Source organism: Bemisia tabaci, chromosome 4 (genome assembly GCF_918797505.1).
Source record: "Bemisia tabaci chromosome 4, PGI_BMITA_v3".
In the NCBI taxonomy this organism is placed as follows: domain Eukaryota; kingdom Metazoa; phylum Arthropoda; class Insecta; order Hemiptera; family Aleyrodidae; genus Bemisia; species Bemisia tabaci.
Genome location: NC_092796.1, coordinates 34536022 through 34554695, shown reverse-complemented (window position 1 = coordinate 34554695; position 18674 = coordinate 34536022). Strand labels below are relative to the sequence as shown.

At 43.1% G+C, this 18674-nt stretch overlaps 1 protein-coding gene across 4 annotated transcripts in view; it reads right to left on the bottom strand.

The window, feature by feature from the left end:
* Positions 1 to 18674, bottom strand: part of LOC109033081 (ribosomal protein S6 kinase alpha-5) — a 210506-nt gene that overhangs the window by 87720 nt on the left and 104112 nt on the right. For all 4 annotated transcript variants that reach the window (XM_072299746.1, XM_019045631.2, XM_019045718.2 and 1 more), the window contains exon 2: positions 9794 to 9862. In XM_072299746.1, the coding sequence (XP_072155847.1) occupies positions 9794 to 9833 (40 nt within the window). In that variant the 5' untranslated portion in view covers positions 9834 to 9862. The remainder of the gene's footprint in view (positions 1 to 9793; positions 9863 to 18674) is intronic.

Below are 18674 nucleotides of genomic sequence, written 5' to 3'. Positions count from 1 at the left end.
GTCAGTTTTATCGGTGCATATTATTAGCCGGGAACAGAAGTTCAAGAGCTCGGTAGGTGCGCTGATAAGCTCAACAATAACCTGGAAGCCAGCGGCATCACACCCGTCTCGCAACTCGCCACTATAAATACCCGGCCTATCATAATCGCCTGAGCGGATAATTGCCCAATCCTCCACGACACATGAAAATAAAAATTATGACCTACACGACGCGACGATGCGAAGCTTGGGGCCGTATTCTTAGTTAAATCGGCCCGTGCGAAAATGTCCGTTGTCCAATACAGGATTATAAGTATTTCGAAGGCGAATTGTAAAATCGGGCATTTTGTCAACTGCCTAGACAAATAGTCAAGTATTCTGACTCACAAAAAAATTTCCGATTCTTCTCCTAATTACACATAAAAAAAATTCATTAAGTACGCCTGAAAGAATAAATACTTTGTCAAAATGTACATATACAAAAGTATTTTGAACGATTTTCAGCTCCTGAAAGAGCAAACACATTTATCTTGAATCTTTAGCATGTCTTAAATATTAAAATTAAAATGTGTGTTAAGCATTTGAAGACTAGGAAGAAAGAAGAAGAGTTCATAGATTTGATGAGTTATGTTTACCAAAATATTGAAAATTCGTGAGTTCTTCGCCATAAAACAAAATTTAGTAATCCGTCAAAATTTGACTATTTGCCTAAGCATATGATGAAATGCCTGATCCTGATTTGACTAATCGCCTGCGACATGTATACTTTGGACATACTGTTGATCTTGCGATTTGAGCCTGGGGCGGGACTCCGTGTACTATCAAGAGACAGACTTCCTGCGAAAGAAATTCGGCCGTTGCTGACGTTCAATGTCGTTGGATGTCAAACAGGAACGCATGGAGCATGATATTAAGAGGTTGATTAAATGAATTTCTTATGGATTTATTGAAAAAAAGCATTCGGTGCGACGTTGCTTTTTCAGAATAGATATTAGGATCCATCAAGGCGAGTTTGTTTCTGACGGATGCGATTGAATATTTTTTCATGAAAATAAAAGTAAAGTCGGCTTATTCGATTTCTGTAATTTGGGTTTGGGATGGAATACATGTTTTGATTGTAATGGGACTGGCTGGGAAGAAAAAACATTCCAGGAAGGAGAATAATAATATGATTTAAGCGTTATGTTTTTCTTAATATTAGTAGGGCATAGTAAAAAAATGACTAGGAAGATCACGATGATTTAATGAATAAAATCACGCCTCAAAATGTGATGAAATTATCAATTAAAATGGAACTACAGCGATTATGAAAAAACAATTAAGAAGTCTAAATCAAAACGCTTTGAATGTAACAATGTCTCTGATAATTTTAGTGTAAAGAGAGAAAAAATGACAAGGAAATGAGATGAACTGAATAAATCCTTAAAAACAGGCTCAACGTTCATGTTTATTTGATGATTCTCTGCTCGTCGCTGGCTCCTCCCGATTCACATTCAAATATTCTGTTTAACAATACATTTTGGGCGTATCGACTTACTAAAAATGGTGCGCATTAACCGCGATTTTATTGAATTTTAGGATGAAGGGAATGAAAATTATGAGGAGCATCATAAAATAGACAAGTATATGAGCTTCTCTTGGATCATTCTCGGTGGTGCTTCACTGAACAAAAATTATCTGCGTTTTTACCAAGGTCCTTTGGTACCTTTACCATCTCACTTTTTTTACCATTATTGGTAATTTTACCAAGACGATTACCAAGGTCCGTTGGTACCTTTACAATCTCACTTTTGTTTACCAATTATTGGTAATTTTACCAAGACGGACTGGTAAGCTTATCTAAAAACCGGTATTTTTACTATTTTTTTCAGGTAAGAATACCACTTTTAATGGTAATCAATTCCCGGTAACTTTGTCATTTTATCTCAGTAGTTATACCACAGTCAATAAAAGATATTGGCGTTTATACCAAGGTCCAGTGAAATTACCGAGAAAGTTCAATAATTTTACCGAGAAAAAACTGGGATCAAATAGAACCCCGAATTCTTGGTAATATTACGCTTTTCTTAGTAAATACACAGAGATTTTTTTTTTTTCAGTGTTCTCGTTCCCAAAAAATAATTACGACAAACTATGCTGTTTTAGTTGTTTCAATAATTTCGTCCGAAAGAACGTCGAAAAATTTTAAAGGAAACCCAATCCAGAAAACTAGAGAGTTGAGGCTCATTTCGCTATCACGGCATTACCGGAGGCTCGCGGAATGGCCGCAGTCCATTGGTGAGTGGTGACTCATTGTGAGCCACTCATCTCGCGCTGACCCCCGACGCCGACGGGTCTCCTACGGTAACGGACTCCGACCCGTTCTCATGACTCATCCTCGGGCCATTTTCCGCAGCCGAGCTCGAGTTTCCACCGGCACGTCATTTCCACGCCGCTTTTCCGCGAAAAACTACGGCCGTTGACTCCAGAGCAGACGTCGAACGAGGAGGCATGAGAAATCGGAGGAGAAAGAGGGAGGAGAGAAAATGTGGATGAGGAAGATTGAAAAGCGGAATAAGAGAAAAGGGAAGGAGGGGAGGAGAGAGAGGACGGATGAGGAAGATTGAAAGGCGGAATGAGAGAAGAGGAGGAGAAAGGAGGATAGAAATTATGGATGAGGAGGGTAGAAAAGCGGAATAAGAGAAAAGGGAAGGAGGGAGGAGAGAGAAGATGGAGAAGAAGGATTAGCAGAGAGAGAAACAGAAGAGTGAGATGGAGAAAGAAGAGGAAGAACGAATACGATGAACGAGGCTTGGGTATGAAGCACCGTTAAAGCAAGGGACATGATTTTGACATTATAGAAGGGAATTTAACTCTAGAATAGTTTTTCCCCATGAAATTAATATTTCTGAACTTTCAGGATAAGCAACATGTTTGTGACGTCATGTCAGAATCTTGTTTCTATATGCAAATGAAAGGAATAAAATGAAAGGGAAATACGATAAGAAGGAAGAAGAAAAAGGAGAGGACAAGGGTGAAAGAAGAGGGGGAAAAAAGGTAAGAAGACAGTGTGGGAGGAATAATACAGAGAGCAGTAAGGAGGAGAAAAAACGTGAACAATTAATGTTTCTTCGGCTTCTTTCTCTTTTACTCCTTTTCTCATTAGCTTTCTACTTGTCGTCTTCCAATTGAGATGAATGAAGAATGAAATAAAAGGGAAGGAGGAGGAGGAGGAGGAGGAGGAGGAGTTGAAGAAGAAAAGAAATGAAAGAGGATGAAGGAGAAGGAAAAGAAGACGAGAAAAAATGCAAAAAAAAGTATAGAAGGAATAATGAGGAAGAGAGAAAAACTGGAGCAATTTTTATTTCTTCGTTTTTACCATCCTCTTTTTCTCTGTTTCTTCTTCTCCCTAATTTACTCGTCTTCCGTTTCAGAATAAAAAGGTGCCCGAGGAATACGGGACAACATTTTAGTTTGAGAAACGGTTCGAGATATGCTCCCTGCGTGACCTTCCGCCCTAGGTGCGGCCCGAAAGAAAGAAAGGAGAAAAGAGCGTTGGAGCGCGTGAATATTTTATGGAGTAATGAACACTTGACGCATTACCGCGGCCTCAAAAGGTTCAAGGGGAGGAACCCAGTGCGAGTGATATGAAAACGGGACCGCGTCCCTGAGTTTCCCACCACCGACGGCCGCCGTCGATCTTTCGCCCTTGCGAGCCATGACGGCTGAGGACGAGACAAAAGCGTGTCAGAGGTTCCTTTACTACAGTCCACGCCGAATAAGTTTACGCACTTTCAGACTGCGACAAAAGATCCGCCATCTCGATTCTTCCGGAACCAATTCCAAATCTCGAACTTTCAAGTTTATGTGAAACAGTTTATGAAATTTCGGAAAATCTGAATGGTTTTGAAAAATATTTTGCGAAATCAAATACAAAATGAATTGCAAAGAATTTAATTTTTGGGCTTTTTCTTGCTCCGTGCTGCATGCCCAGCCTCTAAAAATATGTTTCATATTTTTCAAATCCTTGTGATCTTTCATGAAATGTTTCACGGAAATGTCCGGTCTTTCATATTTTTCGTCTCACTCGTGCAACCCTGTCGTGTATACCTGTGCAATTTTGTTCAAAATTGTTCTTATTTTTTCGTGAGCTCGGAGGTAAAATCACTAAAATTTCCAGTCAGCAATTCCTAAGATTCTCCTGATATACATGCAATTTGCCTGAAAAAAGTTGGCAACATTGTAATGTAGATATGTTCTTTGGTGATGGAAACGAGAAGTTCTGGGAACTGCGTCCTCAGTTCATGCAACCAAATGAAACTGAACCATAGAAAAACTTGGTTGCATGAGCCAAGAATACTGGTACATGAACCGAGTAGCACGACCCATATGCTACACCGTACTTATAGCTCATATGACAGAACTTTTTTACTCAATGTACTTGCTCAAGGCAATATCCAACGTTTACATACATTCCTGGTTTTCACTCACCAGAACTAGGAAGCCCTCAATTTCGGTTTCGAAAAGCTGTTCCAAACCCCCCGTTGCCAGACAGGCCTCCGAAACTGCAACCCCAGCACCGCTTCATTCGACCGAGGTTTTTTCTCCGTTTACGGACCGCACACCTCCACCGTCCCTCGCGGTTCCATCGAACTTCGAGCCTGATCGAATAATATCGATCCCGGCAGAAATCTTCGGGAACAAGGTCGAAAAATATCGATCCATCCGGTACGCGACGCCGGTTTTCACTCGCCGCCGCGCCAGACTTCGGCTGGGTCGTTGCTCTTTACTGTAATCCGACGACCCCCCCTCCCCCGTCCGACGCCGCCCCCCCCCCGCTCGCGGGACCTCTCCGCTCTAATTTATCTTCCCTACTTTGCGCCGAGGCTCGGCGTCGATTCCTGCTCCCCCGGCGCTGTTGCCGTTTTTCTCCGGAATCCGAGGTTCGTCCGTCGGGATTTTCGCCGGTTTTCGGTGCGGTTTGTCAACGCGGGACGCTCCGCGATGCACCGCAGTCCGCACCGCAAGCGCGTATCGTTGCCGGGAACGCATGGTCGAATTCCGAGCGAAGTGCGCCGGATCGGTATGGTACCGTTCTGCCCGGAGTCCCTCTATGCAGGGAGAGTTAAAACACGTGGAATCCATAAGAGTATTTTTGTTCTGGATCGAGAAGACCGAGGGTGCGACGCTTCCAAATCTTGTACGTACTCGTGGACAGTGCTGCCATTTGGTTTTATCTGAAGATTCCGAAATAGTTCTGATTTCAGGAAAAATATTCCGATATGCCTGAGTTCCGAGAAAAATTCCGATTTTTTAAAAATTCCGGGAGAAATTCCGAAATACGCCCGGATTTAGTTGCAAAGATCGTCAAATTCGATCTGAAAGTCCTTAAATTTGACCCAATAATTGGTCAAACTGGAGAAAAACCGCACAATTTGAGGAAATAGCGAAAATATCTGAAAATTCCGGGGATTCAGAAGATTCCGAGGGAAGTTCCGATCATTTGAAAAGTTCTGAATTTCCGAATTAATTCCGGGAATTGGCAGCACTGCTTGTGGAATCGCTCCGTTTTTCGTTTGTCTATCGCTATGTCTATTAATTTCAATAATCAGCCCGCTATCGTGCTGAGACAGGACGCCGTAGAAACCTCCGGTCGTTGCCAAATTGTCGTTTCCCTCACGAATAAACTGCATTTCAATGTTGCCGAATTTACCCTCGCAAATTGTAGCCTTGACTGGAGAATCTTGGGCATTTCTAAATTCTTCATTTTCTCAGGCAAACTCGAATTCTGGGGAAAACTTGTGGATATTTGTCTTAAAATTTTTCAAGAACTTCGTTCGCAATTTAAGCTCGAGTGCCCGAAGATTTCAAGGCAAGTTCGGAACGTTCCTGAAATAATAACATTTTATCGGAGGAGAAGTGAAATCTAATCCTTGGCAGAAATATTCATCAAAGTTAGTTCAGAATACGAACTGCACGAATGTATGCATTCTAAAACGAAAATCGATATTCACGCGATAAAGAAGTTCCAGTAAATTTTCCGGCGCCTCTCCCGCCTGACTTCATGGCGTGGCGTGTTTTACGATAAATCGATTGATCTGCCGTATGAACCTACGGGAAATGCTCGATAGGTAGGGTGTTTGCGTCGGACACCTTACTAATCGATTCTTTACCATAGCTTCAAATGGGGAAATATCGATCGTCGATCATTCACGCTTCCGCCACTGGCCTGACAATGAATTATCAAGCGATAACGAGGTGATAGCTCGGGACGGCATAGCAGCTGAGAAAATATTTATTTGAGGGCCTAACATTATATCCGACTGATAGAAAGCTAGTAACGCGCACGCTTGCGCAACGATCAGCACAATTAGCCGATCGATTTACGTAAGTAAAACGGAAAGAAGCATAATACATCAGAATCGCGATCAGCTTCGCGAAATCAGTGATCATCGGGGTACAATGGGTGAAGTTACGATGGAGGCAAGCGGTTATGACGGTCGACGTTCTAGAACTCGTCAGATGACGACAGTAGAGTCCACATCAAATAAGTTTTCACGCACTTTTTCAGAAGATCGTCTAACGTCACTTTTACACTCATTGTCAGTACTGCCATTTAATTTTAACATAGATTGCGGAGCGTCCGGAATTAATTCCGGTTTCTTTAATTTCCAACACGGAAAAAACAAGATTAGTGTTGAGCACTACTGGCCGTTTAGTGGGGAGCAGTTGAGGGCTGGCGTCTAAGCGCTGTACAGCTCAACACAGGAAGGCAGTAGAGGTCGGCACTGAACACCAGTAGTGCCAATCAGATGCCGCGAGACGCAGTTGCGCTAACAGGTGTAAATTCGCCCACATACTTGGTAAGGCGCTATAGCCTGGTGGTAACGCGCTGGTCTACCATCAGTATAACCCGGGATCAATCCCAGGCGGAGGCGATACATAATTTACGCTCGCCAGAATTACTGTGGGGTTGGACACTACTATTTCCTTAGTGACCCAGCCTCGAACTGTTTAGTGCCCAGCACTACTCTGACTTGGTGGCTCCATTTCACCTAACCCTCGTTAGTGTCCAGCACTGACGTGTAGGTCCCAACCCTAAACCCGTTTTTTCCGTGAAGAAAAAATTCCGTACTATATATGATCGGATTCAGTGCCAAAGGTCGCCGAAGATATTTATGAAAAAAAGGTACATAAACCCACTAAATTCCGTGGAAAATTCAACAAACGAAAATAATTGAAAATTGCGGGAATTTTCAAGATTTCATTTTTTTTTTTCATGAAAAATAGCAACACCGTCCTCATACAAAGCACGGTCGCTTGATAAGAATAATTCGCAATGTGCCCGCGGCGAGGAGTGACCGCTCGAATTGCCACAATGACGCACTCACGCTGGTACGCACGTCATCAGGCCGGGATATATATTCAAACATGTGGAACTGTGAGGCGGAGGGGTGGAGGGATGGTCGCAACTTGCCACCGCCACAGCGCATTAATCGGGATGTCGAGTGGTTCAACTCCCATGTCGATGACTTGTTCTCAGCACCCCCTCCCCCGTTTCAGTCGCCTGCGCTAGACTTTGGAGATTAGGAGGCGTGTTCCACGAACGAGGAACCCCGACTGAACTTCGTTGAGTGGGGATGGTCTTTAAATACGTGTTCTGCGAGTTCGGGTGGAAACATACACGATGGCTTTCTTTCGGCTGAGAACGGAATTAACCCTCGATAGCGAGAAATGGTCTGTTGAACTTGACACGGACGGACTAAAGTACTATTCGTCGAACTGAACTTCGGTTGCGTACCGAAGGGGTTGATCAATTAGGCGTGATCAACAGGAATGAACCTAACTAAACGAGACGTTCCCTAGTTTTATTAAAATAGGGTTTTTTTAAATGGAGATCCAAAGCCACACTGAAACTTAAAATTCTGCGAGTACATTCTTCAGAGTAAATACACAGAAAATTTCAAGGCGTTAAAAAATTTTGAACTTTCTGAGAAGGAATGACAAAACATGAGACAACAGGCACATAGCCGGGGAGGAGGAGAGCTCGGGGCAGTGTTTTGCTCAAGAAAGTTTAAAATCATCATGAGAGGATAGCTTCATTACAAACTGAAAATTCGGCGTAAATGGTGAAAAACAGAAGTTTGCAGAGAATCTTTTTGAAACAATTTCTGGGGATCCTCCTTTGGAGCCCCCTTGCCGGTCCAGGCTTCCCCTCCCTTCGGAACAAAATCCTGGCTATGTTCCGCTGAGACAAGATTAAGAAACATTTAAGACATTATGTGCCCATTTTTCTGTGGGTTTTCACGAAAGAATGGAATGGAGTGTGATTTTTAGAGTATCTCGAGGAAAAAAAGACAAAAAAAGAAAGAAAACCATTTGACCCTCGAAGATGAGAAGGCGTGCAACTGTTCTAGACTACAACGCGATTGAAAACTGAAATTTCAGCGGAGTCTTGGGGAGTTTCTCCTGGCTGAGAACCGTGAGGAAATTCCGGGGGTTTTCTCTGAGCGAGGCGCGGCGAGGCAACCGCGACGAAGAAGCGAGGATTTACAGTTAGCCCAGGCCGAACGGCAAACGGCAAGCGAGCGAGCATAGTCAGAGTGCGAGCGCGGATTGCGCGGAATCCAGCGTCCATCAAACGTGAGGCACCATTCATCGGACCGGCCAACCGTGAGCCACCAATCAACGCCGCCCCCCTCCCCCGTGACCTACCAATCACGGCGGACCGCAGTCTCGTCGACGCGTATTGGTATTTTCTAGCGATCCGAGGAACACGCATTGAAAAACGATACCAAACTCCAGCTTCCGGAAGAAAAAAACCGATGGGAATGAGTAAAAGGGCGACAGAGGGACATGAGAGGAAGAAAAACGTAGGAAAAGGGGGGAAATGGCAAGATATATAGACAAAGAGAGAAAATAAAGGGATAAATGCAGCGAATGGGCGAAAAAAGGGTGTTAGACGGATAAAGAGGAAGAAAACCCGTGAAGTGAGAGGGAGAGAGGGAGAAAAATGAGGAAATACGTAGGGAAAGGAAGAAAATAAGGGGTAGAAGGAGTAAATGGGCGAAAAAAGGGAGTAAAAAGAATGAAAATTTGGGACAGTTTGGTTCGTACAGCCGAAGTTTTCCCTGAGAGTGTTGTCTATCTACATCAATCAACATGGCTAAATAATCCATAGTTATGTCGATAATAGACAGAGAGATTTTCGAAAGCACGCAATTTTTTCGAAAGACAACTCCAAGAGGGACGTGCTGGCGGCATACTGATAATTTTTTCGAGAGGTACTAACTACTGAGTATAAATTCATCACTTTAAAATAGTTTACTGATATATGACCTGAAATGTGTGCGGACATACGATAAAAGTCGCTAAAAGAGGAGCCAAGGAATATAATCCCAGTGCATGGTAATATGCGCTGAATAATGCCACTAATTACCGCTCGGCTTTCATTGCTCGTATGAAGCTGGGAATTGACCAGGGGAAAATCGATTATAAAGTGGGAGAGTCGTCTAACTTCTCAGCAAGCTTGTTTGTGAACTTCGAAGAAGATAAATCTGTTTGCGCGATACTGCTTCGGCCGGCAAGGAGTCAGTGTTCATTGGATGGCACTTGCGTCAAACTACCATGATTTGAGTTTTAATTTGACGCAAAAATCCGTGGAAAAAAGTTAGTATTTAGCTGTGTTAAATGTTAGTAGTCAGGCTGATTTAAAAAAATTATTTTTTCCAATTATTTTCAAATCGTCGAATTTTATTGCGTGGCAACATTAGATTTGTTCCAATGGACCTTTTCTAGTATATTAAAAAACGATGGATTATAATGAAAGACTTACCACCAGTGCCGAGGACTTTCAGGAGGTCGAAACATGACATATCCACGCGACCAACACCAGTTAAATTGACTGCAACAGAGAGGGAAAAAATCGTTAGGAATCAGGTGTTTTAGATAATAAATCAGAGATAGAGAGAGAACATTTCAGGAAAGCGATAAATGATTAAAGCCCGCTGCCTTGTAAGGCCATGTGCGGGATCGTGGCCGTCTGAGACGTGCTCATTGGAAATTCACGAAAGCCGTTTGGAAAAACCTCCGCTTGACGCTGCGCTGCGAGGAAAATCCGGAAATAAGACGAAGATAGCGCAGAACGTTTACTCGTGGAGTCTCGCTGTGACGATACGTCGTTTTTCTTTAGAAAGAACGTAACTTCATCTTATGTTGCCGAATTTCCCCTCGAAAATAGTATTTATACCAAGAAAGCGCATGCTGCCGCTTTAAGGAAGAACACCGTGCGAGCCTTTCAGACGCAACTCGATTCTGGATGACGGAATAAAGTACTGATTTTGCGAGATTGTGAATGTTTTTCTACCAAATATACACAGAATTTTATTCGCAGCTTAATTTAAAAAATTAGAAAATTTAAGAAAATATTAACAATAACAATCGTCAAAAAAATCAATTCAGAGTATCTAGTTTTTTTTTCATTTTGGAAAATCCTGAGGACCTTTCCTGATATTTGACTGCTAAATCCTGATTTCATAACTTTTTCTAAATCCTGATTTTTTGCGCGGGGAAAAATTAAAATTTCTGCAGAGAGTATGCGAAAGCATAAAATAATCCGATCGGGCGGCCGACTATTCTCAAATCCTGATTTCACGACCAATTTTTCCTCAAATCCTGATGAAATCGGGATTAAATTCTGATGCTGGACACCTGCAATTTCATCGGGAGGCATTCGGCGACATCCGAATGTTCATACATCGTCCTTCCGGCAACGGACGGGCAACCCTCCGACACGCAGGGTATCCGCGGGTGGCCCCCGGCGAAAGGTGCACCCCTCGGCGACATAATCCCTGCGACGATCGGGCGGTATCGCATCCTGTCCCGGCGCTGCGGTCGCCGGTCCGGGGGGGGGGGGGGGGGATTATGCAAGGGCGAACGGGCGGGGAAAGTGAAAACGAAAGCTACGACATCCACGAGAGAATGCACCCACCCAGGGCCGGGGCCGCGGGCGCGACGAGGGGGGAGGGGGGTCCGCCGCCGAGTGGAGCTTCCACCGCACAGCGGCGTCGCGGCGCAGCGCGGCGCGGACGCCGCGACGCGGGTGACCTGGTTTCGCGGCCGCGAAGTGGGTCATGACTAACGCGCGCCCGACGGGGCCGCATCGCCACAGCAGCCGCCGTCGCCGATGACTCTTGAAGCCGAGCGCCCGAATCGGAAGAGAGTGCTTTTCAGCAAGAACCACGATTAGAACAAGCTTTTATGTGTCTCGAGGCTCATCTTAGAATACACTTACAGCCCTCTTCCGCAAAATAGTAGACGACCCCCCCCCCCCCCCCCCCAAAAAAAAAAACCAACTAAGTCTTGAATATGCCACACTGGAAAAAAAAAACACATTGGATCTAGAGTCCAGACTCTCGAAAATATTGACAAGAAAAAGGACTCTTGATCCAAGCCGATTTAAGCTTAAATCAAAAGGAAATCCGTTCAAATTAAGAGGCTTGGTTCTTGATTTAAGCTTAAATCTGATTGAATCAAGATTATTCTTTCTTGTCGATGTTTTTAAGAGTCTGGACTCTGGATCCAATGTGTTTTTTTTCCCCCGGTGAATAGAGAATTTGCAGGTGTCTTAAATTTTATGGATTTCATCTTTAAAATAATACTACTAAGAAAACTGATTGTGAGTATGCGGACATCCTTGATTTCTAAATTGAACAAGTGTTGGAGAACATGAGATGAAATAACCTTATCTGCTAAAATACATGTGTTTAAATGGAAAATGCCACCAGGTGACGTCATAAGACGGCACATTTTCTCACTTTTAAATCTATTTTTTTCCAATTGTCCATGTCAGCAAAAAAATTATGAAAAATACTGCGAACTCAGCTCATTAGGCACTCTTTGATGAAGACATACAATTTTTGTGTGCAAATTCTCCATTTGGGATTAAAATATTGCTTCCCAGTTAAATTTCGCGAATTACACGACAGTGCCGCTGATTTTCTCGGCAACAAACTCCAAAGCTAAAAAAAGCTCTTGAAACTGAGGCCGTAATAGAGGAAATATCCCACGTTACCGTAACCGAGGCTTGTGGCATGGCTGCGGTGCACTTTGGTGCAATGGCGCGACCTAAAAGTGCATGCGTCCCGTCAGAACGTATTTCGAGTGCCCGCTGGACTCAACGAGGACACGTTGCACGTTCCGTTGAATTCACTTTCGTGCGTCGCCGCCATGCCGCGCCGCACAGTGGATCGAGTCAATAGGAGAGGTCGGACTAAACTTGGAAACTTTAAGCGCTTATAACTACGTTCATTCAAAACTTTGAGGTTCTAAGCGTGGTTCCATTGGTTTCCTGGTGAAATTTTCTACGCAAAACACCCCTTGAAGTGTGAAATGTTACAAAATAAACACCAAAATTTGCAGATTGTGTAAAATATTTCATGTCCGACGACTCTAATTGACTCTATCCAATGTGCGCCGCAGCGTAACCGGCCACGCTAAAATCCACCTTTCACTGAATCAGCCGTATGTTGCGCTCTGAGTCTGCCGTAGAGGTAGGATGACGGTTTTCCAGAGGATCCTTACTTGTTCTCTCTGAAATCAACTCCCAAGCTCAAAAAAAGCTCCAAGTTGAGACTGTAATGGAGGGGATATCCAACGCTACCCTGAGAGTCCACCTCTATATCAAGTCAAACTCTCCGTGCAAAGATAGGGAACGAATACATTAGAAGGGTTGCTGTGTTTTCGATTTTTGAGTCCCCACACTTTATGGCAACCCTGTTAATGTATTAGCTCCCTGTCTTTGCACGGAGAGTTTGTCTTGATATGGAGGTGGACTCTCAGGGTAGCATGATATCTCAATTTTTTCAAAAACTGCACCTATCCCACTCGTCTTCCAAGCCTCTCAAATGTAGTTACGTTCCAAGGAAACGACGGGTTCAGTCATTGGTTGATCCAGCAACTTGACACCATTGCTTTATCTCCATTTAAGCCTATGTAAATGTATCGATACTCGAAGGGGCCGACGAGTATCGATCATTCAACACAGGTTTGAACGGAAGAAAGCCAGTGATGCCAAATTGCCGGATTCCGTCTCTGAATTCAGTACCAGTCACTCGTTGGAACTCGGGTAAGAAAACACAAGCTCGGATCAAAGCTTTTCAGACATGAACGGGGGTAAACTTATAATTTTTATACACAAACTTAGACCCAACTCTGAGCTGAATCCCCCGGGACGTCGAAAAAACTCGAAGCGTTTTCATTTTCCTCCCTTCGCTTCGAGGAAAAAAACAAATTTAATCCGCTCCGATTGACCCTGTACACTATTCTTCCGATAATTCGATTCCCACAACGTGGAACGAACATTTTCCTCGAAATCTCAACGGGAATTCCGAGGATGTAGAGCTCTACGGCGTTAAGAAAAAACGCCGTATAAGCCTTCAGACGCTGCCAAATCTCCTTCGACCATTCGCGAATTTCCCGGAAAATTAGTGAATTCCTTTTTAATTTTTAAGGAATGTAATTAGTAATTTGATCTAAAGCGTCTGAGAATCCTCGCTATTCTAATAAAATAATTTTTGAGACGCTCGATCGACGGGATGAGGAAGGAGAGTTAGAAGGTCCGAGGGTCGAATTTCAAAGAAGGAATGGGAAATCAGAGTACGTACTCAAGGAGAAAGTCATTAAGAATATTTAGGGTTGCTACAGAATTTGGAAAAAAGAATTCCCGGACGTTCCCCTGGTTTCCCCAAAGACCTGACACATTTTGTAGAAATTCCCTGACAAGTGAAGATATGGCAAATGGTTAAGAAGACATAATTGAAAATAGCTTATTTCAGCCAAAATTAGTAGTTCGAAACCTCAAACCTATTTTAGAAAGCAAATAAAGAAGATTTAACAAATTTTCCCTGACATTTTCGTCATTTTTCTTGGCATTTTCCTGACCTTTTATAATTTCCTGACTGTGGCAACCCTGAATATTGTTCGGCGGGAAATTTTTCTTTGAAACATCGTTTCGTTATTCAATTAAAATTATTTGCCCCCAACCGCCAACGGGCGCTTTCACGGGTTGGGCCGCGCAGCGGCTAGGGGGCGGACCCCCCTAGTTTCAAGAAAAACTGGACTGCATTGTGCAATTTGGAACTATAAATTCTGGCTCTTCTGGAAAAACACTTTAGTGCAAAGGGAAAATGATGGCACATACGTCGTTTTTAAACCGGGCTAGAATTTATAGTTCCATATTGCAAAATGCAATCCAACTATCCTTAGCGTTCTTCGAAAATAGATATTTTTAAATAGACTTTTCAAAGAATTTGGCAACGTTTGAATGCCCATACGATGTTTCTACTCGACGCGGCGGAGCTCGGAGCGGGTAGGCGAATTCTGGAGCGGCTCGGTGACCCATTTCGGCGCGGATCCTGACTCTGCTCTCGTCCTCGCTGCCATGGCGACCGATCAGGCACGAGACCCGTGTCCGGTGCTGCAATGCACCTTCCACGACGCCTCCCACGTCACTTAATTAAAGGGAGCTTTTTGAGCAACGTCTGCCTGCCCCTGCCGGCCTACACGTCTTATTAACCGTGACGTACACGCGGGACGTTGCCCCATCTCCGGGGAAATCCCTCCTTTCCCAAGACGCTTAGCCGGGGGAGTCGGCCGACTGATTATTAGACGACGGGAAAATCAGAATGGAGAATTTGCGCATGTCTGACGTTTGGACTTCATTTTGCGATTAGGAACTACAATTTCTGGCTCATCTATAAAAACACATATGTACGTAGCAAAACCAGTGGTGCATACGTTGTTTCTACATTGAGTCAGAGGTTGTAGGTAGTTCCGAATTGCAGAATGTAGTCCGTTTGGTGTTTTTCATATACAAGATAAAACTACTGAGAGAACTGAGCTCGAGCATATATTCGGTTTCTAAATTAGAGAATTATTGGGGGATATGTGAAATCATAACCGAACTTGCTGGAGTGCATGTGTCAAATGGCAAACGCTGCCACACGGCGTCACAGGGATATACATTTTTTCACTTTTAAGTCTATTTTTCTACAATTTTCTTTATCAGAAAAAATATGAAAAATACTGCGAACTCAGCTCATTTGACACTTTCGAACGAAGCAATCAAAATTTTTAGTGCAAATTCTCCTTTACACGATGAGACTCGAACTAACGACTATTGGTCTGTGAGCCATACTGTGGTAGCTAGTACCATAGTATGGTATATATACCATAACTGAGGAATATGTACCATTATTATATGTTGCCTTCACTACTATTAGTAGTGTTCTATATGAACCACTAATTGGTTTATAAGCCATACATTTTTCTCCGTGCAGGTTAAGTTTCATATCCACGCCCTTTCGGTGCCAGAAAATGGAGTAATTTCACGGAGAATTTGGCAGCGCGGCCCTCGACTCGATGTACCCCGTTTCCTGTTTTCCTATTGTTTCCTCGTGGTCATTCGTCTTGCGAGACGGCTATTAAGTTGGCAGCCCTGCAGCGTCTATTCAATGCAGTTTTTTATGGTCGCCAGTGCGCAGAGCTTGGCTCACGACTAGAAAACGAACGTGAAAACGCCCAATTGAAAGCGACCGCGCATCTGGAGGCAAGTTTCGACACAATTAGCAGGTTGTACGATCACCGAAGCGCTGTAAAATTATCGGGGTATCGGGACGATAAACAGAGCTGTAGCTTAGGACGATCATTCGCGTTATGTTTTTCAGTCGGCTCGAGTTTACACGATTGCGTACGTTTCAGATAAACGTATTGCACAAAAATGGCGAAAAATGCGCCTCTGACTATTTAAACACAAAATAAAGTTTGACTGTCTACCAAAGAAATAACCTACACCCTACAACCTAACACCCTACCAACCTAACAACCTACTTTTAAGAGCTACGCATCATTGTGTTTTCTATTTGCGAATATGCTCCCTTATAAAAGGTGTAATTTTTTTTTTTTTTTTTTTTTTTTTTTTTTTTTTTTTTTTTTTGCAATTACTCTAATGCCGTTTAACAGATTTAACTGAACATTTTAACACTATGACAAAATTTCTGGGGGATGAAACAGGAAAATCTGACTGGTAGTAAGAGGATCTCGTTAGGTCCTAGCAATCTGTGTATACCTGATACGCCATTCTAAGTCTAAGAGACACTTTTGTCAAAAAAAAATTCCTGTTGTTATTGATATGTGTTTTCCCGTGGTTCGAGGGGCGTATGACGACTATTTATTCAGGCAAGATATTCATTTGACGTTATTAAACTTCATCTGCATACAACGGAAATTTTGGCAAGGAACCCACTTGTGCGTTGAAGCACTTCCATTGTTGGAAAACGTGAAGTGTCGCACACTTCCGAGTGTTCTCCACGAACATCACGTTCACTTTGTGACGTCAAAATCTTTTAGTTTGAAGATATATGACGTATAATTCGGGAAACAGACGCATCATTGTGTTTCCAAGATTGTTTCTTTCCGTTAGTGCTATCATCCAGATTCAGTGTGTCTGTCTTTAGAACGAGATAAGGATGATTCACGAAAAACATTTTTGCACTCGAACACATAACTTATTTTTCTGTTTGCGTAATTGAGGGCGTCTAGTCGACTCGACCCTAAAACTTAAATTAATTGGCAGGCGGAAAATAGTTTTTATTTACAAACGAAGGCAGCGTTTGTAATTCAACTTCATCTGATTAATGTTTACGTTGGAAATAGATCTCCAGGTATTTTTTTGTTAGTTTTTTTAAAGGTTTATCATTCGTACGAAAAGCGATTGAGAAAAAATAGCTTGAGATGACTGACTGCTGAGAGCAGATGATAAGAGAGACCAACAGAGGTAGATCTAGACTGGGCCTCTTGGGCAAAAATTCTCATCGATTTGAACCCACCGAATCTTCGGGAAAATAACCCTGACGGCACTTCACAGAATTGAACGGGCAAAATTTCAGCCACATTATACTTCTGCGAACAGAAAACTGAAGCTCTTCACCAAACGTCTCATTAAATCTCTTACATTCTCCAACTCTAGAAGTGCGGGAGATAGTTTTCTCAGATTTGAATAAAATATTATCAATAACTAGGAAAACGCATTTTGCGTGTTGTCATCAATAAAATGAGAAAATATGATTAATTGGATCACGAAAGACAAAAACTGAGATAGAACGATTGTGAAGAACAAACATTGAGAAGCGAGCAAACATTGCCACGATGAGAAACATTCGCTTTCAAAAATAATTCCTCGGGCAATTATCTATCAATGATTACATATTGCCGTCGATAAATAAAGAATGATGCTGCTTCATTTAGGCTACTTTTTCGCTTGCCTCAAGCGTCAAGCACGACGGCCTCTTGTCCCTAGAGAAATTCAGCTTGAATCACGAATCAAGTGTTTGCGGGGTGTGCAACACCCATGGCGAGTATTTTCGGGGTTTTTTTGTCGGGAAAACGGGGAGGCGTGAGCCTGGCTCCGCCTAAGCGCGCGCATTGACCCCCAGGCAGTGAACTTAACGCGGAAAGCACAGGAGTGCAAGTGCGTGGGTTCCCGAAATAAGGAGCAATTTCCGAAATTACCGGGGTCTATTGCACCTCGGCTTGCAAGTTCGTTGACTCGATCATATGCTAAGTTGAAAGCCGGCCGGCTGGAGGGGGAGGGCGACGCATGAATCAAACTTCGAACTGCGATGACGATCGAAAAGTCACGCACACTTGTTCACTTTCGCATTTGCCCGTCTACGTATAACTCCGTCGGACTACGAATAAAACGTCGCATGAACATCCCACCGTTGCCTGACTTCTTTCTTTCAATAACCGAATTCCTTTCACTGGAAATAAAATCCGCTTGGATCTGGAGCCCTGACTCTTGAAAACAATGACAAGAAAAAATACTCTTGGTTCAATCGGATTTTTGCTTGAATCAAAAAGAAATCCGCTTACATTAAGAAGCTCGGTTCTTGATTTAAGTAAAAATCCGATTGAATCAAGAGTATTTTTTCTTGTCAATGTTTTAAAGAGTCAGGACTCTAGATCCGAGCGGTTTTTTTTTCCGGTGTTGCAGAAAAGTTAAGGATTGTTTCTTTCCAAAGTATCAGCGACCTAAGATAGAATTGCGAACTGAATTCCGTGAAAAATGGAAACCAAATTTGCCACAAATTATAGCGCGAAGTCTCATTTCGTCCTTTCCTGAACGAAGGAGAGTACCTACATTCCAAGATTGCGAGGTCGACTCAACAAAGTCAATATTTTACAGCAATGTACCCGTGAAATTGTTTTCCAAAATTTGTCTGATTTTTGAATACGATCAGATGAAAAATCAGTGCAATCTTCATTAAGGAACTCCAAAGATTTCTCCGGTAAAAGTGCAGTTTACGAGGGGAAATGTGACAACATCGAAATGTAATTACGTCCCTTCGTGAGGGAACGACGATATAATCGAGGGAATCTTGGCAGCGCCTAGACAACCGTACGGTGTTTTTCCTTCGGGATAGAACGACGAAAAAGAATTTTCCGTTGTCGGGCGACTTGGCTCCGCATGGCAAAGACTCATTACGCGCCATGAGTCGGGAAAATTCGGCTCCATGAATTATTGATCGGAAATCTGACATCGGATAGTCGTTTTATCACTGTCCGTTCGTCCAAGTTCAAATACCTTTTTCCACCGCTTTTGCCCTGTTTTGGGAGAACGCTCGGAAAATGCCACCGATTCCAACACGCGAACGTCG